The 21,348-nt window shown below is 41.7% G+C and overlaps 2 protein-coding genes and 2 pseudogenes across 2 annotated transcripts in view; all 4 read right to left on the reverse strand.

The window, feature by feature from the left end:
* Nucleotides 1–5,942, reverse strand: part of Gnl3l (G protein nucleolar 3 like) — a 33,178-nt gene extending 27,236 nt beyond the window's left edge. The window contains 2 exon segments of the mRNA NM_001081958.1: nt 3,332–3,399; nt 5,926–5,942. Coding sequence (NP_001075427.1) covers nt 3,332–3,350 — 19 coding nt within the window. The 5' untranslated portion in view covers nt 3,351–3,399; nt 5,926–5,942.
* The window catches only part of LOC134484045 (large ribosomal subunit protein eL21-like), a 345,020-nt gene that overhangs the window by 133,851 nt on the left and 189,821 nt on the right, over nt 1–21,348 (reverse strand). The window lies entirely within an intron of this gene.
* Nucleotides 13,721–14,580, reverse strand: Srsf5-ps1 (serine and arginine rich splicing factor 5, pseudogene 1; annotated as a pseudogene).
* Nucleotides 16,158–16,587, reverse strand: Uba52-ps13 (ubiquitin A-52 residue ribosomal protein fusion product 1, pseudogene 13; annotated as a pseudogene).

Here is a 21,348-nt window from a genome sequence, read left to right on the forward strand (position 1 = left end):
TTGAACCCAGAACTAACTGATGTGGCTATGGTTACCTAACCCCACGGACTGCTATCACTATCACTGCCTCTGTGAGGTACAGGGATAACAAGAGGCTACCATGCCTGCCCAGCTATTATGTGGGTCCTAGGGATTTGAACTCTAGTCCTCATGCTTACATGGAAGGCACTTTATCCACTAAGCTGAGTCCTCAACCCAGATTTTTTTCTTTTTTGAGAATTACTCAATATGCAACTCAAGTTGGCCTAAAATTTACAGTAATCCTGCCTCTGTCTTCAGCATGCTGGGATTATAAGTATGAATCACCATGCCTGGTTACTGTAAACTTTTTAAATTATAAAACGCTCTGCCTTTTAAATAACCAATGAAGACTATTCAACTAAAATTATCTGGGGATAAAGCTCAGCTATAGATCACTTGCCTAGTTCACACAAGGTCCCCGATTTTGATGCCCAGAACTACAGAAAATGTATCTACTCTTTAAAACTCCCCCAGCAGGGTGTGGTAGCCCATGCCTGTAATCTCAGCCCTTGGGAGGCAGAGGTAGGAAAATTGCTGCAAGTTTGAGTCTATTTACATACTGTGTTGAGACTGCCTGGGCGCTACCTCAATGAAAACAGTAAGAAATTAAAAAATGAGAGAGAGGAAAGACACAAGTTCTGAAGGCTGAAAGAAAAACAAGTCATCCACTGGGTCTGATTCAGTTAAGAAATGTCTAACATTCAGAAATCGGGCAATGTGCTGACAGCATCTTTTAGGGGGCTAAATTCCAAGGAGCAAGAGTCTGGATGTTGGCAGAGTATTTTGAAACAAGTTCTTGCTATATAATCTAAGTTGGCTGCAATTTCTTATGTAGTTAAGACTTGTAACAATTCTCCTACTTATGTCTTCTGAGTGTTAGGAATGTGTATATATATATATATATATATATATATATATATAGAGAGAGAGAGAGAGAGAGAGAGAGAGACAGAGAGACAGAGAGAGAGAGACAGAGAGAGAGAGACAGAGAGAGACAGAGACAGAGAGAGAGACAGAGAGAGATATTTCTCTGTATAGTCCTAGCTGTTCTGGAATTCACTCTGTGGACCACCAGGCTGGCCTTGAACTCAGAGTTGCCTGGCTCTGCCTCTTGAGTGCTGGGATTAAAGGTGTGTACTACTACACCTGTCTCATAATTTCTACTCCAATACTTATAGCACAGTTAGCTCTCTATATATAGGTGATAAATCCATTGACTCAACTAACTGTGAAACAGTAACTACATCCAAGGGCCAGCAAGATGGCTCAGTGGGTAAAGGAACTTGCCTCTAAACCCTGATGATCTGAGTTTGTTCCTTGGGGTCCACAAGGTCACTCTTGAAAGCTGTCCTCTGACCTTCACATGTATACCATGGCACAAACATTCATAAATTAATGTAATTAAAAAAAACCTGGGGTTGGGGATTTAGCTCAGTGGTAGAGCACTTGCCTAAGAAGCACAAGGCCCTGGGTTCGGTCCCCAGCTCTGAAAAAAAGAACCAAAAAAAAAAAAAACCTATCTATACCGGATATTATTCGTCACCATTCCCTAAACATGTCTAACTACCATTTACTTGTACTTCACACTGTATCAAATTATTACAAAGGAATCTAGAAATATAGAGGAAAATGTGTATAAGCTAGATGACAATACTTCTGTTTTACAGAAGAGACTTGAATGCTCACTGATTTTATATCTGCCAGAGGTCTTTTTTTTTTCTTTTTTTCAGAGCTGGGGACCGAACCCAGGGCCTTGCTCTACCGCTGAGCTAAATCCCCATCCCCGTGCCAGAGGTCTTGAAAAGAGTCTCCAATGGAAATGCAGAAATGGATATAGTTACAAAAGTGCTTTCATAGTGCTAGGCACTGTTCTAACCATTTTGTCTGTTTACATTCATTAATTCTTTATCATTCCAGATACTCAGGAGACAAGGGTGAAAGGATGGCTTGTGCTCAGCCATTTGAAGGCCAGCGTGAGAAATATTGTAAGACACGATATCAAAAATCTCTCCTGGGCCCAGTGAGATGGTTGAGTGGGTAAACAGATACCTGTCATCAAGCTTAACAACCTGAGTTCAATCCCCTTGGCCCGGCACACATGGTAGAAGGAGAGAACTGATTACCACAAGTTGTCACTGACCTCCACATATGTACCATACCACACAAGTGCACACACATATACATACACGCATACATAACTATACTGGGCATGGTTTCAAAAGCCTTTAACCCTAGGCCTAAGGAGATGGAAACAGGAGGATCCTGTTCAATGTCCTCTTCAACTACATAGTGACTTCGAGGCCAGCTTGAACTACATGAAACATTGACTCAAAAATAAATTCCTCTTGACAGGTGTAGTACCTCCTGACAGCTGTAAAGCCAGCAATTCAGGGATGGAGTCAGGCAGAAGGATGACAAGTTCAAAGCTAGCACAGGTTACCTGGAAAGACTCTCTGTCAAAACAACAGAAATCAACAAAACAAACAAAAACAACAAAAATCCTCAAAATACAAATTGGTGGACATTATAATTAATCACCTCTGTGTTGTAAGTAAGGAAAATGGAGTTAAGGAATTAAATGACTTGGCCAAGGCTACACAGCTAATTTAAAAAAGGGGGCAAGATGAAATCAATGTGGCTCCAACATAGAACCGGTGCAACTTACAGGATCAACTGAAAGGTCTAAGTTATAAAGACAGATGTTAGGGCCTACTATGCAGCATCTCATGATATTAACTGCTGTTTACCTCAGATTCAGTCACTTAACCTTGCTGGTCTCCATTTTCCCATTTATAAAACAAAAATGGAAGCAAGAACTACAAGGAATTACAAGAATACAAAAGATATCGTATGTAAAAGATCCAGACTGAGAGCAGAAACGTACTGAGGAATTTTGAAATTGTGAGCCGAGCACAGTAATAATACTTCTACAATCCCAATACTTGAGAGGCTGAAACAGGACGATAAGCCAGTTTGAGGCCATAAGTGCTTTGAGGCTAGCCTCAAAGGAACGCAACGACATGTGGAGGAACATGCCTATAATCCCAGCACTCAGAGGCAGAGACAGAGGCAGACAGGTGGATCTCTGTGCGTTTAAGGCCCACCTTGCCTACATATCGAGTTCCAGGACAGCCAGGGCCACACAATGAGCCTGTATTGGGGGAAAAAAAGTTCAAGACCAGCCTCAGCTACACAGCAAGTTCAAGACCAACCTCCCATAAATAAATAAACAAGACAGCAAAGTTGTTATGAAAAAATACTATGACTATTAAATGTCTAGGATTTGGAGAGGGCAATAGAAGAAACTCACTGTGTCTAAGCTTCATCATGATGATCAGAGAAGCTCGAAAAGAGATGTTCAAATGTGCCCGCTTCTTCCTGTTGAAACAGAAGCAAGAATTTGAAGATAGATCCAGGAACCACAATTCTCCTTTAAGCCCCCTAAAGGCAAAATAAAATGTCACAGAACGTGATCAGGAAGCCCTAAACAATTGGGAAATTAGGAGAATGGGATATTCTGGATCTAGGGCCTGATATGGCTTAGCAGGTGCAAGGGAAAAAAGTATTTTATCGCTCAAAGAAAAACTAGATCAGAACCTCTCTTCCTGGAGTCCACACCTCCAGTACAATTAATGGGTACTTGTAGCATCATATCCCAGGTAAAAGACTAGTGCTAAACGCTTCCACACTGGGAAGAACAGATGACACGTTCCTTCATGAAGTGGAGTGATAGTGCATTTCTTTTGAAGGGGCTTCTGCATGTCATCTACCCTTCGAGAGGGGGAAGGGAACAAAGCCCAGGAGTCAACCCTGGAGAAATAGGTTCTCAGAATTCTTACTTATGGCTGCATAGACTGAATCAATGATCAATGTCAGAAGGTGGATATCTCACCTGCATATGTGGCTAGGGTCTACACCCTGGCAAGAGGAGGAAGGATTTGTCATTTGTCCCTCTGTTCTTGGGTCACTGACTAAAGAAACAATGGCTATGTCTCTATGTGTGCCTCTGCTACATGGGAGAACCCTAGTCCAGTCAATTCTTAATTGTTGGGGAAGGTGGGGCCTAGGTCTCTTTACTCCTCTGTCAATGAGGGGCAAGGCTGCTATGTTTATTTCCATGATGTAGTATGAAGTGCATAGGTTTGAATGAGTAGGGTCCACACACTTCTGCCTGATGGAACCTAGTCTGAATCCTTCCACAGGTGGTGGAGTGGAATGGTGTGTGTAGATTTCATGTGTGTTGAAGTCACAGCACATTAGTATTGAAGGGCACAGGGCCTCTGGCTCTCTGTGAATGGGGAGGCATAAGACCATGCAATGATAAACTCAATGAATTTGCTCCTCTCTTGGGAAGTATGCATCTATCATTTTACCTTAGGTGAGAAGAAATATTCCTGGCAGTTGTGATGGATTCTTTTAATCCCAGCACTCAGGAAGCAAAGGCTAGCAGATCTCTATGAGTTCAAGGTCAGCCTAGTCTACAGAACGAGTTCTAGGACAGCCAGGGCTACACAAACATATACACACACCCCCATACACACACACAAAACCTGTCTCAGAAAACAAAACAAAACCAAAAACGACAATAAGAAAAAAAAATTTAAGGGGCTGGAGAGATGGCTCAGTGGTTAAGAGAACTGGCTCTTCTTCCAGAGATCCTGAGTTCAATTCCCAGCAACCACATAGCCAGCCATCTATAATGGAATCCCATGTCCTCTTCTGTCATGGTGCACATGTAAATAAATAGAGCATTCATATACATAAGTAAAATACATTTTTTAAAAGGAGAGAAAAATCTGAGCTCCTATACTATGGATAAGGAGAGATTTCAAATGCACTGCATTGTAGAATGATCAGTAATATCACTGGCTTTCTGGCCTTAATGGGAGGAGGTCATCTGCATCTCTACTGCTCAGATGCCCCTCTCTTGGTCAATCTGGTGGTTATAAGCCATTTGGAGTGTGGGGGTCTGTCTTTACCTCATAGGGGAAGAAAATAAACCTGAGTTGCTCTACCCTGAGGTCTCCTTGAGAGTCATAACATGCTCTCGATAAACTAAAGTCTGTTCCCATGTACTATAAGCCAATTTGGGTGGGTCTTTACTAAATCAGAAATACAGCAATTCTTTATGGGGTAGATAAGGGGTCGAATTTTCCACAATGAAGAGTCTCCAGTGCAGGGAGAGGGGTAACTCTGTGTAGTTGCCCATAAGTCTCTGTCTCCGATGATTTTGAGAACTGATATTCAGGCTAATGGTGTCGACTGGTTACTCTGCTAGAAGGGTAGACATGGGAAGGGCAGGTCTCTAGTTAGGAGCTCTCTTCCTCTAGATATTACACATTTTTGAGCTCCCCTATAGCAGTATGGAGATGGACAAGCCCCGTTGAAGACCTATGCCTTAATAAGCCAGAAGTCTGCCTCTCAGTCTTGTATTAGAAATTATTTTCTTATAAAGCAGGGATGATATCATCCACCATTTCATGGGTTGACACCCTCCTCCATTACGCAGTGAAAATATAAACGTAATAGACATTCTCACACATGGAAGGGGGCGTCTATCTACATGGGAGAAATGGCAGTAATGCGAAATGACGCCCAAATATACTGAAAGGCGGAAGGCAACCGACATTTTGTCTCATACGCATGTCCTGTGCCTCTCTACATATCCAGGGTGCACCTTTAAAGCCTCTCTCTGAGGCCGCCAGAATGCAGTTCAGCGCATCGCCACGTGTGGAGCTATTCATATCGCTCTGCCAAGGTTTTCCACCCCACAAGCGAGCCAGCTTTTCACCTCTCTAGTCCAGGATGGCGAGCATCTCTGGTTTCACCTTTGAAAAAACAATCCTTACTGTATTGCTGGCCTGGTGAGCACTCAGCACGAAAAAAAAGAGAGTAGTCTCTTACCTACACTTCCGGCAGGGACCTCGGAGAGCAGCTAGAAGTACAACGTCGCGGGTTGAGGAGCGCGCAGCTAGGCTCCGCCCAGACTTCCGGATCCCAGCCCAGCTCTTTGCTCCGCCTGATTTGCGTGATACGCAAGGACGGAGATAATTGCAGCGCCGCGCAGTCCTGCCCCTGCTCCCACGCTGGCCCCGCCTCCTGGCTGCCCGCGGGCAAAGAAATAGCGAAGAGGGGCGCGGGAGCCCGGCGATGGAGGGGGTGGTGTGCGTGTGCTTGTGTGTGTGCGCTTGTGTATACTCATGTGGCCACAAAAACTATTTGTAAGACGAACTCTTTTGTGAGGCCTCCTGGCTAGGGTTAAAGATGTATCTTCTCTAGTCTCAGTCACCAAAGAAATCACTGGCGGCCTTAGATGAGGGTAGGGGGCAATGGTTTGTCCTCCTGGAAGATGGCGACAGGCCGGGTGCGAGAAGATGGCCGCCGGGATCACGTGTCTGTTTGGCTGCGTATATCCCACCTGAAGTGAGTTAGCTGTTTTCAGCAGCCTTCCAGTTTCACAGGGCCCTAATGCTTAGGAAAGCTGAGCCGGGAGCAGGAACAGAAACTCTTGGTCATTGTCACTCGCCGGTTTATCCTCTTCTCCCTCATGTGTGATTCCTGTGTTTGCAAAAAATAAACCTATCCCTAAAGCGAGGGTAGGTAAGGATGTCTTTAAAAACCATTTCAAGAAACTCCTGACTTGGCTGGGGAGTGAGATAACCCTCTGGAAAACGTAACTATTAATTTAAATCCTTCCTGATCATTTACTTCCCGTCCTTTCCCCCTCCTCAAGTCTAAACGTAAGGGTGGGGTTGGGCTAGGTGAGGCAAGAACCCAGAACCTGTGTTTCTTCACGTGCAACCCATCACCGCGGAAAATAAGCCCTTTTGCTCTCCTTCCCCTTATAGTATAGGATTCGCTGCTACCTTTCTCTCTAAACACCAGACCCTTCTGGACCCCCAAAGTAGCCATAGTATTTACAGGTTCTATTTCCCTAAAGCCTAACTTTTGTCACTCTATGAAATTTCTAATACAATCGTTTTTTCTCTCTCCCAGTTGAGTAACAATCATAGCATTCTTTGGGGTTTATCACAATATACTACACTGTAGTAATTTTTCTTAGTTTTTTTTAAATAGATTTGTTCTAGTTTGTGTGTGTGTTTTGCTTTTATGTATGTATGTGCATAACATATACGGCTGATGCATGTGGAGATCAGAAGAAAGCTTTCGGGCCCCTGAATCTGGAGTCGCAAATGGTTGTGAGACACCATGTAAATGCTTGCAGTCAAACTCAGGTCCTCTGCAAGAGCAACAAGCACTCCTCACTGATGAGCCATCTCTCCAGTCCTTGTACAATATAGTTCTTAATGTGGTTTCATCACCACAGGAGAGAGGACTCCTCAGAGAAAGGACAGTTCATCTTTGAACTCTCAAAGAGACCCAGTACAACACTGGCTTCAAGCAAATTTGTTAACTGAAATTAAGAGCTGCACCACAAATCAATGAGTATGGAAGGGTTTAGTAGATAGCATTGGAAAAATTGGATCAGATTAAGGAGAAATATTAATGCCAGGTATGGCAGTACATACCTGTCATCCCCAGACTACAGAGTCTGAGGTAGGAGGATCCAGAATTCAAGGTCAGCCTGGTTTGCACAGCCAGGGTGATTTAAAAAGGAAATTCATGATTTTGAGACAGAAAGTCTTCTAACCCAGGATGGTCTCAGAATGTCTGTGTAGCAGGGATGGCCTTGAACTTCCTGATCCTTCTCTGGGTTATAAAATTAAAACGCGTACCACCACGCCCAATTTAAATGTGTGCCCTGCAGTGGATCCAACCCAATGCCTCTGGCATGTTATGCAAGCACTGTAGCATCTGAGCTACATACCTAGTTCAATCCAGTGTCTTAAATGATTATCTCCAGGAAGAACAGGAGTACAGAGTACACATAGAGGAAAGGGAGTTTATGATAAACCAAACCTGTAAAGTAATACAAGCTCGAAAAACACAGAAACAGAAGGATAAAATTTGCAAATAATCTCGTTGTTTTCCATTAGTTCTCAAAATGTGGTGCTTGTACTACCAGAGGACATGATCATTCAGTAACTTGGAAATGCAAATTCGTGCATCAAACCTAATTTTCTCAACTAAAACTCTGGCTGTTGACAACACCAAGGTTATTTGATAAAGCATCCAGGAATCATCATTTTAAACATACCAAAAAAATGTGTGTGTGTGTGTGTGTGTGTGTGTGTGTGTGTATTACACTTATATTGTATAGATAGTTTATATATCTTACAACATATAATACATATATAATATTTATTGTATGTTAAAGGAAATTAAACCACTTGAGCTCACTGCTTCCCACAAAACCCATAGCTTAACAAAACCCCAGTACCATGCATGAGAAACCTCCTTTCCAGTGATTGGTCAGGATAGTCCAAGTGACTCTGAAAGCAATATAGATTATTGATGTAGCTCTTGGTTGCCTCTCAAGAGCTTGAGGTTCAGCTCCTGTTGGTAAAGACACTGTACACTTAAGACAAAGTCATATGATTTGAGCTGGGTCTAGCCTGAAAGCCTGTTTCCTATGATCTGACTTCCATGCTTCCAAAAAAATACTATACAAGCTACCAAGGGAGGGGGGCAGTTAAACAGTTCTACTCAGCTGCAACATGTATGAGCCACTGGTAAAATAATTACCAGTATTTTATTTATTTTATGTGTATGGGTGTTTAGCCTTTGTGTATGCCTGTGCACCATGTGCATGCCTGCTACCTAGAAAGGTCAGAAGACGGTGTCTGATCCCCTGGATCTGGAGTTACCATTGTGAACAACCTTGCAAGTGCTAGGAATCGAACCCCAATCCCAAAAAGCTATCAGTGCTCTTAACCAGTGAGCTAAATCTGCAGCCCCTATGTAGTACGTTTTAGTACTAAGTTTGAATTTTGAGCTTAATGTATATTTACAAGCATTCCACCGCTGGGTCAAACTCACCCCTAGCCCTGCAGTCTGAGCTACAGAATGAGTTCAAGATCAGCCTGGGCAACTGAATGAGACCCTGTCTCAAATTTTAAAAAGTCGAAAAGGAGGCTAATGACGTAGCTCAGTAAGAGATCACTTGTCTAGCATGGGCAAGGCACCTAGATTTCAATCCCTAAGACTACAGAAAAGAGAACACATGTCTAGCATGGGCAAGGCACCTAGATTTCAATCCCTAAGACTACAGAAAAACCACAATAATAATGCACTTAAATATGGTCTAGGACTGGGGCTGTAACTCAGTGGCAGAATATTTTACTAGCATGCACAAGGCCCTAAATTCCATCCCCAATGCTGCCAAAAAAGTTAATGCAAATTAATGTATATATCTAGTGCATGAATAGATCTTCTGTATACAAATATGTGCATGTCACATTCTCAAATTAGCCAATTATCCTCAAAATGTTTTAAAAGCTACTTCTATTTTTTGATCCCAGCATCTCATCAGCATGCATGCATTACACCCAACCTGTTTTAATGTACAAATGGACTTGTACATTTTGTCATGAGTTGTCTGTTTCTCTTTTAATTTTTGTACCTCTTCTGTATTTTGTGAGTTTCAAGTAATATTTTTGAGACAAGATTTCATGTAGCCCAGGCTGTTCTCAAGCTGACTATGTATTTGGAGATGACCTTGAACTTCTGATGCTTCTGCCTCTACCTCCTAACTACTAGAATTATAGATAAGTGTCACCCTGCTCAGTTATTGTTTGAATATATTGATAGATTTGAAGACTCTAGGCTACTTGACTTATATACTGCCCAAATTTGAAATTTATATTCTTGTTCTATGTAGTTATATTAAATTGGGAATTTTCAGCAGAATAGTATACAGAAGTGTATAGGGAATCTCCATGGCCTATAACTTACATTGGCTCCTGGAGTGGGCCATCACTGCATTTTCTTGCAGATTTAGTTTGGGAATTTTATTTTTAAAGTAGCTCCCTTATAGGCTGCAAAAAGGTTGTTCTATTTTTCTGTTAGCATGTTATTAATGGTTAGTTTTAGATTCTGTCTGTGTAGGATCCACATTTTTGGTTTTTTTCCTTTTGTTTTGAGACAAGACCAGGCTGGCCTGGAATTCACCAGATCTGCCTGCCTCTGCTTCCCAAGGGCTAGGATTAAAAGCCTGTGCCATCCTGCCTGGTATATTAGAATCCATACTTTTAAGTCATAGGTAGAAATACAGTTTTCTTTTGTAATGAGCCAGATTTCCTGTCATCAAATACAAAATAATTTCTTTTTTTCCCATTAACTTACCATGACTTTACACAAACACACCTGCATATATAAACACTATATACATACTATGTTACATATAGAGAAGTCTGTTTTGTTGTTGCAGTAATGTCACTTTGATTGTAACATTTTGTAGTGTAACTTAGTATCTGATAAGGCAGTTCCTTCTCTTTAGCTGTTTTGTTGTAGCAGTAATGTCACTTTGGTTGTAATGTAACATTTTGTAGTGTAATTTAGTATCTGATAAGGCAGTTCCTTCTCTTTAGTCCTTTAAGGTGATTTGATATATTATCACATAAATTTCAAAAATTCAATTGGGAATTTTAGAGGCCTTTTGATGAATTTGCATCTTAGAGGTTTGAAGGCTGAAGAAATGACTCCATTGGTTTCTAAGTATGAAGACCTGGATCCAGATCTCCAGTACCCATGTTAAAACCTAAGGTGTGGTGGGTTGGGGATTTAGCTCAGTGGTAGAGTGCTTGCCTAGCGCTTGCCAAGGCCCTGGGTTCAGTCCTCGGCTCCGGAAGAAAAAAAAACCTATTTAAAAAAAAAGAAACATTGTTTGGGGCTAGAGAGATGGCTCAGCTGTTAAAAGCACTGACTGCTCTTCCAGAGGTCCTGAGTTCAAATCCCAGAAACCACATGGTGGCTCACAACCATCTGAAATGGGATCTGATGCCCCCTTCTGGTTTAAAGAGAGCAACAGTGAGCAACAGTGTACTTATATACATAAAATAAATAAATAAATCTTTAAAAAATTTTAAAAAAAAGCCTAAGTTGTGTCTATAAACCCTCAGGGGCCCACTGGCCAATCAGGCTAGCTGAATCTGTGAGTTCCAGATTCAGTGAGAGACCCTGTCTCAAAAACTAAGGTAGGGGGAGGCAATAGAGGAAGTCTTCTGATTGGCCTATAGTGTGATCTCTCTCTCTCTCTCTCTCTCTCTCTCTCTGTCTCTCTCTCTCTCTCTCTCTCTCTCTCACACACACACACACACACACACACACACACACACACACACACACACACATCCAAGACCAGTGGCTATGAACTGTTCAACTCACCTTCACGTAACTCTCTTCTTTATTAAACTTTAACATTTTTCTTTTTATAATTAATCCAGCCACTAATTTATATGAAAATCAGTATGGGCTAGGACATGGTATTGCATGCCTTTAATCTTTTAAATCTCAGCCCTCAGGAGGCAAAGGCAGGTGGATTCGAGTTCAAGGCTACCCTGATCTACTAAACAAGTTCCAGGACAGCCAAGGCTACACAGAGAAACTCTTTCTCAAAAGAAGGAAAGAAAACAAGAAGAAAGAAAGGAAGGGAGAGAGAGAGAGAGAGAGAGAGAGAGAGAGAACAAAAACCAGAAAAGAACAAAATAAAATTGGTATGGGTATATATCAAAAAAAGACTAAAAATTCAACTACCATAAAGTCCAGCTATACCATCCCTGGGAATGTACCAATGGAATATAAGGTGTCACTGTACAGAGGTACAGAATTCTCACAGGCTTGGTTGATGTCCAAAAGAAGAAAGAAAATATCCAAAAGCTTTTGAAATGTATGTTTATATTCTACCACTATGTATAGCAAATCGAGTGGCTAAACTCAGTGTGGGAAGGTATTAGCAAGTATTTTGAATACACAGATACATGAAAAATGGAAGTCATCTGTGAAAGCAGAAAAGAGGATATCTTACTTTTCAATTGCTATGACAAAACACCATGACCACGGCAACTTATAAAAGAAAACATTTCTTAGAGGCTTACAGTTTGAGAGAATAAGTCCAATAACTATCACAGTAGGGAGCATGACAACAGGCCAGCACGATGCTAGAGCAGTAGTCTGACCCACAAGCATGAGGCAGAGAGAGCTAACTGGGTATGATAGGGGATTTTTGAAACTTCAAAGCCCCCAACCCCCCCACCCCCGGCCAAGTGATGTACCTCTTCCAACAGTGCCACACCTCCTGATCCTTCCTTAACCAACTGAGAACCACATGTTCCATGTATGAGCCTATGGAGGCCATTCTCATTCAAACCACCACAAGGGGCTACTGGGAAAAGGAAGGGACTGACAAGAAGTGGGCATGAAGATTGGGCAAGAAAAAATCTTAAGAAAATGATTAAGAACAATGCATGAAAATGCCATGATGTGCCAGGCGTGTACTCCAGAGGCAGAGGCAGGCAGATCTATCTGAGCTCAAGGCCAGCATGGTCTACAGAAGAAGTTCCAGGACAGCCTGGACTGTTACACAGAGAAACACTGTCTCAAAAAAAAAAGGAAGGGAGGGAGGGAGGGAAAGGAAGGAAGGAAGGAAGGAAGGAAGGAAGGAAGGAAGGAAGGAAGGAAGATTCCTTGTCAGTGGTGGTATAGGCCTTTAATTTCAGAACTTGGGAGGCAGAGACAAGTGGATCTCTTAGTTTGAGGCAATCATGGTGTACAGAGTAAGTTCCAAGTCAACCAGGACTACACAGAGAAAGAAAAAGGAGAAAAGAAAAAGAAAAGAGGCATAATGCAATCCATTACTTTGTATGTTAATTTTAAAATTAATGAACATAGCACACCTGCATTCATGTGCACATACATATACATACTTACACATACATATAATTTAAAGTAAAATCTGGGGCTGGAGAGATGGCTCAGTAGTTAGAGCATATGTTGTTCTTGCAGAGGACCGGGGTTCAATTCCCAACACCTATATGGTAACACACACCCATTCATAACTCCAGTTCCAGGGGATCCAGTGTCTTCTAACCTCTGTGTGCACTAGGCATGCACATGGTACACATAAAATACACTCATTTGTTTACATAAATAAATAAAATAAAAAACCAATCTGGGTCACCGTGACACACTTTTACTCCCAGCACTTGGGAGGCAGAGTCTGGTGAATCTCTGTGAGTTCAAGGACAGTCTGGTCTACAGAGCAAACTCCAGGACAGGCAGAGAAACTGTCTTGCAAAAACATTTTAAAAGTCTTAAGAAAATTGATTACAAATAGCCATTAGCAAGGTTTAAAAAAAATACTAGGCACCAAATAAACATAGCATTTGAGAAGTGGACTCAGGAGGATGAAGAGTTCAAGGTCACCCCATAGCAAGTTCTAAGCCAGCCTGAGTACATAAAATTCTGCCTCAAAAAACTAAAGCCATCACTGGCAAGAGTTTTCTTTCTATTTATTTAACAAAGTTCTAGAAATAAAAGAAAAGCCAGCAACGGCAACACAAAAGGGGAGAGATGACAGTTAATTGATGGAAAAAGACAACTTGTTTTTACATTTTTTACTAAAAGTTTTTTTCATACAATCTATGATTTTTTGGGCTTATCAAAAGACATTTAATACAATTAGTTTTCAACACCCCCTTGGTGGTCCACATCTACAAAGAAATCCAACCCAACCCCATCCAAATCCCACCCCACAGAAAAGCACATAGTTACCAGAATTTTTAAGCAAGTATGGTTTGGGAATTTGTTTTTTTAAGGCCCCAGGGCAAGTTATTTACAGTTTAATTGCCACTGTCAACTGATCTGGACCTGGACTGGGATCGGGACCTCTGGCGATCCACAGATGCTGGAGATTCAGATCTACTCGAAGAACCACGTTTCTGGTTCTTCTCAGGCACAGGAGACCGACCTACTACCAGAACGGGACTTGCTCCGGCTCCGGCTCCTGCTCCTTGATCGACTGTGAGACTTGCTCCTGCGTAAACGGAATTGGCTATGGGACCTAGAGGAACTCCTGGTCAGAGATCGTGACCTGCTTCTTGACCTATGCCTTTTGCTGACTTCAATTAATTTGATTTTTCGCCCGTTCATTTCCTTTCCAGAAAGTTTCTCACTAGCAGTCTTTAAGTCACCATAAGAGGCAAACTCAACTACCCCTTCATTTAGTTTAGGTTGATGTGCATCCGCAAAGGTTACTTCCCCAGCTTGTCTCGTGGAATTTTTGAGATCCTGCCAGCTGACTCTTGAGGATAAATTCTCAACTATAAGTCGATTTTCTGTTCTTACAGGTGGGGCATTTCGTCTATCATTTCGAGGTCTGCGACTGCTAAAATGGTCGGAGTATCGTCCTCTACCTCTTTCACCTTGAGCCCGAGCCCAAGCATGTTCAATAGTAACCCTTTCACTGCAAAGTGCCTTTCCATCAAGTTCATAGACAGTGTCATCTACATCCTCGAATTCCACAAAACCAAAACCTCTTTTCAAATCAATATCTCTGATCCGTCCGTAACCCTTGAAGAATCTTTCCACATCTTTCTCCCTCGCTGCTGGATTTAGTCTCCCAATGAACACTCAACAGCCACTCATGATGCCTGGCTAGTGTTTCCTACCAGACAGGGTCTTTGACGGCTAAATGCCGGAGAGGTTCATAGTCTGCGACGGAGCTGTCTGCCTCCTGACACACTCCTGACGAACTCAACTCCTCTACGTCTCTCCACAACTGACCACAATCTATGATTTTTGATCATTTCCCCCTCTATCAACTAATTAAAAGGAGGGCTTGAAGGGGTGAAAGTTATGGAATTATAATATCAAAAAGAAAAGAACAGCGCAAAAGTTAATTTGGAATTTTTATAATTGTGAGTCTTCCTGCCTAAGAAAATAAAACACCTTTCTGTTTCTTCCTCTGGGATGTTATATTTCTCAGAAAGGTTTGAGACATTTCTTTTAGAAATTGTTTCTAGGTATTTTTTGTTTCTATTGACCTAACACATGGAGCCTTCTCAGCCACGTGATGGTGACCCACATCTTTTTGTTTGGTTAGTTGGTTGTTTTGTTTGTTTGTTTGTTTGTTTGTTTGTTTGTTTGTTTTTTTCTGAGGCAGGGTTTCTCTGCATATCCCTGGCTGTCCTGGAACTTGCTCTGTAGCCCAGAGTAGACTCAAGCTCAAAGATCCTTCCTAGTGCTGGAATTAAAGACATGTGTCAACAAGACATAGGCAACAGGCCAGCCAGGTTTACAGATTGAGTTCCAGGACAGCCAGTACTACATAGAAAAAAAAACTGTCTCAAAAAAACCAAAAAAAAAAAAGTAAAAAAATTGCAGGAAAATGGAATGCCTTAAAATGTACAATATTCAGCAAGGTTATACAAACTCAGAAAGAAAAGAAAAAATGTGTGTTCTCTTTCATAAGCAGAGTTCAGTCAATAGTGTGTGAGTGTGGGGCTGGAGATTTAGCTCAGTGGTAGAGCGCTTACCTAGGAAGCACAAGGCCCTGGGTTCGGTCCCCAGCTCCGAAAAAAAAAAAGAACCAAAAAAAAAAAAAATAGTGTGTGAGTGTGTGTGTGTGTGTGTGTGTGTGTGTGTGTGTACAGATGTACATGTGGGTACAGTATAACAAAGAAAAAAGAGAACAAAATATTAAATAAATATTAGGGTATGAGGAAGTCTGAGTTTTGAAAAAGAACATGAAGCTAACTATTTTTTCTAGTTCTAATTCTCTTATACATTTTTTTAATTTCAGTGGTGCCTTAGTGTATAAAATATATTTGCTGCTGAAAGTATACAATTTAATGTGAATCTCCACAGTTTCTTTTTTTTTTTCTTTTTTTCGGAGCTGGGGACTGAACCCAGGGCCTTGCACTTACTAGGCAAGCGCTCTACCACTGAGCTAAATCCCCAACCCTCACAGTTTCTATTTTAAATGCCTATTTTAACTATATATAAGTTCATTGAGTTGTATAGACTGGGGACTGGTTAAGTTTAGTGTTTTATTTATTTGTAAATTTTTTTTTGTTCTTTTTTTCGGAGCTGGGGACCGAACCCAGGGCCTTGCGCTTCCTAGGCAAGCGCTCTACCATTGAGCTAAATCCCCAACCCTTATTTGTAAATTTTTAACAATTTTTTTTATTGCTCCAGTCGATGGAAGGGGACTTTATTTCGTCCCGGGATCACAGGGCAGGTATGGCCCAGCTCTATTTGACCTTCTTCTTGGGGCGCAGGTTGTTGGTGTGGCTGCACCTTCTTCTTGCGACAGTTAACTGCACGGGGGTGCAGGCGTGCGTAGCATTTGCGGCAGATCATCATGTCACACTTGTACTTCTGGGCAAGCTGACAAAGGGACGGCTGGATGATGCCACCGCGAAGACGCAGCACCAGGTGCAAGGTGGACTCTTTCTGGATGTTGTAGTCTGACAGGGTGCGGCCATCCTCCAACTGTTTGTCGGCGACTATCAGCCTCTGCTGATCAGGGGGTGTCTTCCTGATCTTGGATCTTGGCCTTGACATTCTCGATGGTGTCACTGGGCTCGACCTCTAAGAGTGATTGATGGTCTTGCCCATCAGGGTCTTCAGGAAGATCTGCATGTTGGCATCCTCTCGGCTGCCTCATTGAAGAGAAAGAGGACAGTAGGCAACAAAATTTTTAATAGGAAAAAGTCATATTCCCCTTTCATTGGAAGTTTTAAAGACGTATTTATTTTTATTTGTATGTGTATATGCCACACTAATGCCTGGCGCACATGACGCCAGTAGAGGGCGTCAGATCCTTTGGGACTGGAGTTAAGGATGGTTGTGAGCCACCATGAGAATGCTAAGAACTGAACCCAGCTCCTCTTCTAGAGTAGCAAGAGCTCTTAAACACCTTTGATTCTCTCCAGCCCCCTCTGTTGAATTTATTGATTTTTTTTGAGACAAGGCCTTATTACAAAACTCAATTCTTCCTTAAATTCACAGCACACCATACTCAGCCTCCCAAGTGGTGGTACTATGTTTTTGTTATTGTTTTTCAAATGACTCTGCATACACTGGAGGTCATAATAATAACGTCGGGTTTTATCAGTAGATTTCCTAGTATTGAAATGATTCTTACATCCCTGTAATAAACCCCACACAATTATGAATACTGTCATTTTGGATTCTGCATCACTAATTACAAGTGAGGCTCATTCTACATGAGTCTCTTGTGGCATCTTTGTCAGATCTTGGTATCAGTGGTATGTTTACTTCATAAAGCTTTAAAAGTGGGGTGGGCATGGTGGCACATGCCTTTAATCCCAGCACTTGGGAGGTAGACATAAGAGGATCTTTGTGAGTTGGAGGCCAAACTGGTCTACAGAGCAAGTTCTAGGACAGCCAGGTCTGTTACACAGAAAAGCCCTGTCTCAAAACAAAACAACCCAAAACAAAAAACAATTCGAAGGGTTCTCTGGGTATTGTTTAATGGCAAAGCATTTTCCCAATATGAACAAGGCCTGGGGCTTGATCCCTTACAAAGAACAAAATCATTGGGATTATGTGTTTTTGGTGTTAATAGGCCTCCCTGTGTACAAAGATCTTGGACCAGTACTTTGGGGGTGGTAGACACCTCCTTATAACTATCTCTGTGTCTTCTAAGGACATTGTTCCATATGGAAGTTTTGTCTTTTTAGGGCCAGTTTGGTACATGACATTTTCCTATGGTATTATCCATTTCTTCCTGTTCTTTAAAACCTTTTCCATGGAGTTACATTAAGGATTCATGGGTGGGCATAACACTGCATTTCTGTAATCCCTTCACTCAGGAGTCTAAGGCTAGAAAGTCACAGCTTGTTCAAACCGGCTAGGTGGCATAGCAAGTCTGAGGCCAGCTATGGCAAGTTTGACACCAGTCATAAGTCTGAGGGCAACTTGGGCAAGCTATAGGAAGACTCTCTCAGAAAACATTTATGAAAAAATACAGTAAATAAAAGGCATCCATCGCTTCACTCAGTGCAGGGCACTGGTGGCCCATGCCTTTAATGCCAGCACCTGAAAGGCAGAGGCAGGGGGATCTCTGAGTTTGAGGCCAGCCTGGTTTACAAAGTCAATTCTAGGACACCCAGGGCTACACAGAGAATCTCTTGTAAAACCAATAAATAAATAAATAAATAAATAAATAAATAAATAAATAAATAAGCAAACAAACAAACAAATAACCTTTGTGATATTTAAATCATCCCCTTAGTATAGCTATATCCAAATTTTTCATTTCTTATTTTGTATATTTGTGCTTTTGTACTTTTTCCTCTTCTTTTTTTTTTTTTTATTAACTTGAGTATTTCTTATATACATTTCGAGTGTTATTCCCTTTCCCGGTTTCCGGGCAAACTTTTTCCTCTTCTTGATCATATAAGCTATTTTATATAATAGCCCTTTAAAAAACAGAATCAGCTCATGTATTTACTTGTTTGTTTATTAGTACCATTGTTATCTAAGACTGTTCGTATCCTCTTTGTTGCCCAATGTGTTGGTACCTGCCCATAATTCCAGCACTTGGGAGATGGAAGCAGGAGAATCAGAAATTGAAAGCCAACTGGACTACATAGTAAATTGGAAGTCACGCTGTGCCATATGAGATCCGGCCTTAAAAAATAAGAAAGAGGGGGTTGGGGATTTAGCTCAGTGGTAGAGCGCTTGCCTAGCAAGCACAAGGCCCTGGGTTCAGTCCCCAGCTCCGAAAAAAAAGAAAAGAAAAAAATTAAGAAAGAATTAAATAAACATGTGTCTTTCTTGCTTCTTTGTTTCCCTTGAGTTTTTTTTTTCCTGTAACTTTTCAAGTCTAATAATTTTCGACTGCAGTTTTCTTTTTTTTTTTTTATTCAGTACTGGGCAAACATGTTACTGTTGAACTATATCACCAGCATTCTTTAATTTTCTTTATTTGTTTTGAAACAAGTCTCACTAAGTTGCTCAGGCTGGCCTTGAACTTGGAAACTTCCTCATGCCTCAGCCTCCCAAGTGCCGGAAATGTAGGCCCAAGTGTCCAGGCATGGCCTTCCTGGTTTTTAATTTAAGTGTGTTTAGGCTGGACATTTTTTCTTTGACTACTCCTTTAACTATATCTATCAAGTCTGATATTGGTAGTTGCATTAATTACTTTTCTGCTGCTGCAATAAAACTCCATGGCAAAGACTACTTAGAGAAGGAAGGGTCGATTTGGGCTTATGGTTCCATAGGAATAAGAGTCCCTGAGGTGGGGGCTGGAGAGGTGGCTCAGAGGTTAAGAGCACTGACTATTGCTCTTCCAGAGGTCCTGAGTTCAATTCCCAGCAACCACATGGTGGCTCACAACCATCTGTAATGAGATCTGATGCCCTCTTCTGGTGTGTCTGAAGACAGATACAGTGTACTCATATACATAAAATAAATCTTAAAAGAAAAAAGGGTTGGGGATTTAGCTCAGTGGTAGAGCGCTTGCCTAGCAAGCACAAGGCCCTGGGTTCAGTCCCCAGCTCCGGAAAAAAAAAAAAGAAAGAAAAGAAGAGCCCCTGAGGTGGCATGGCAGGGCAGCAGGAAAAAGAGGTGAGAACTCACATCCTCTGCTTAAAGCAGAGGGAGAAAACCTGAAGTAGGGCTTAGAGAGGCTTTAAGCTCTCAAATCAGTTCCTGGTTCCAAAACTGTGCCACCAACTGGAGAACAAGTATTCAAATACTGAAACCTATGGGAAGGTGTTTCTCATTCAAACCACCACAATGTTGTTTCCCTAGCACTGCTGTCTAGAAATTCGGATTTTTAGTTGGGTTTCTCCTTTGGCTCAAAAGTTGAGAGGTGTTGCATATTCAAATGGAAGATACATTTAATATTGAGTGCTTGTTTTATCCAGTTGTAAGCAAAGAAAATTGTCCCTGTGTTGCTTTTTGGAACTCACTGAAATTTTCTTATGGTTAATATTGATTTGTCATTTAGTTTTCCTGTGTTATTGCTGGCTGGCATGTGATATTTCCTGGAGAGACATGAACAATATCTGTTGAATAGCAAATAGGGCACCAACAAAAAACCAAAGAAAGAGGCTGGAGAGATGGCTCAGTGGTTAAGAGCACCCGACTGCTCTTCCAGAGGTCATGAGTTCAATTCCCAGCAACCACATGGTGGCTCACAACCATCTGTAAAGAGATCTGATGCCCTCTTCTGGTGTATCTGAAGACAGCTACAGTGTACTTATATATAATAAATGAGTAAATAAAAAAATTAAAAAATAAAATAAAAAAAACCAAAGAAACAGACAGGCGTTGGTGGCACATATCTTTAATTCCAGAACCTAGGAGTCAGAGGCAGGAGGATTTCTGAGTTGGAGGCCAGCCTCCAGAACAGCCAGGTGTATGCAGAGAAACTCTGATCAAAAAAAACACAGAGAAAGAAAGAAAGAAAGAAAGAAAGAAAGAAAGAAAGAAAGAAAGAGGAAGGAGGGAGGGAAAATGAATTCCTCTCAAGCCTAGCTTAGTGAACCAGTAATTTACACTGAAAAACTTGTGGCAGTAGCCATACAAATGAGGGTATATTACTACCCCTCACTGACAGGCATAGGTCTTATGATGGCCACCTGCACAGAACAGGTTAATTTATGTGTCTGTCCCACCAGAGCCTCCATCTGTCAAGACTCTAATCAGGATATGTTGTATATCATGTCAGGAAAGGTGTGACATAATATCAGGAACAGGAAGCTGGCCCATCACATTTTCATCCACACACAGGAAATGGGGAGGGGGGACTTGGCTGAGACTCAGACCTTCAAAGCCTGCCCCCAAGTAATACATATGTACTTCCTGTAGCAAGGCTCATCCTCTCAAGGTTCCATAGCCTCCTCAAACAGAACCACAAACTGGGGATCAAGTATTTAAATGCCAAGACTATTCAGAACATTTCTCATTCAAGCCACCACAGCAACCCAGTCCTGTTAGTGCCCTGACATGCCATCCATGCATGAGACAGGAATGTGCAAATGTTCCTTCCAAAATTGTATCAGCATTAGCTGTTGGATTATTATTGAAGAGGGCCCAGTGACTGAAAACAACAATGATTCCAACCCAGTTTGCATGGCACTGATGACAGGGCTCGCAGACACTGCTCTAAGTTGCTCTAACTGTGTTTGCCACCTTTGAAGAGTCTAGCTCTGTGCCACCTGTCTTAGACTTACTATTTTTTTTTCTTTTTTTCAGAGCTGGGGACTGAACCCAGAGCCTTGTGCTTGCTAGGCAAGCGCTCTACCACTGAGCTAAATCCCCAACCCCCTATGACTTACTATTGCTTGATGAAACACCAAAAAGAAATTTGGGGAGAAAATAGTTTATTTCACTCACAGTTCAATATGACTGTTCGTCACTGAAGGAAGTCAGGACAGGAACTCAGAGTAG

The sequence above is a fragment of the Rattus norvegicus genome, chromosome X (assembly GCF_036323735.1).
Source record: "Rattus norvegicus strain BN/NHsdMcwi chromosome X, GRCr8, whole genome shotgun sequence".
Classification (NCBI taxonomy): Eukaryota; Metazoa; Chordata; class Mammalia; order Rodentia; family Muridae; genus Rattus; species Rattus norvegicus.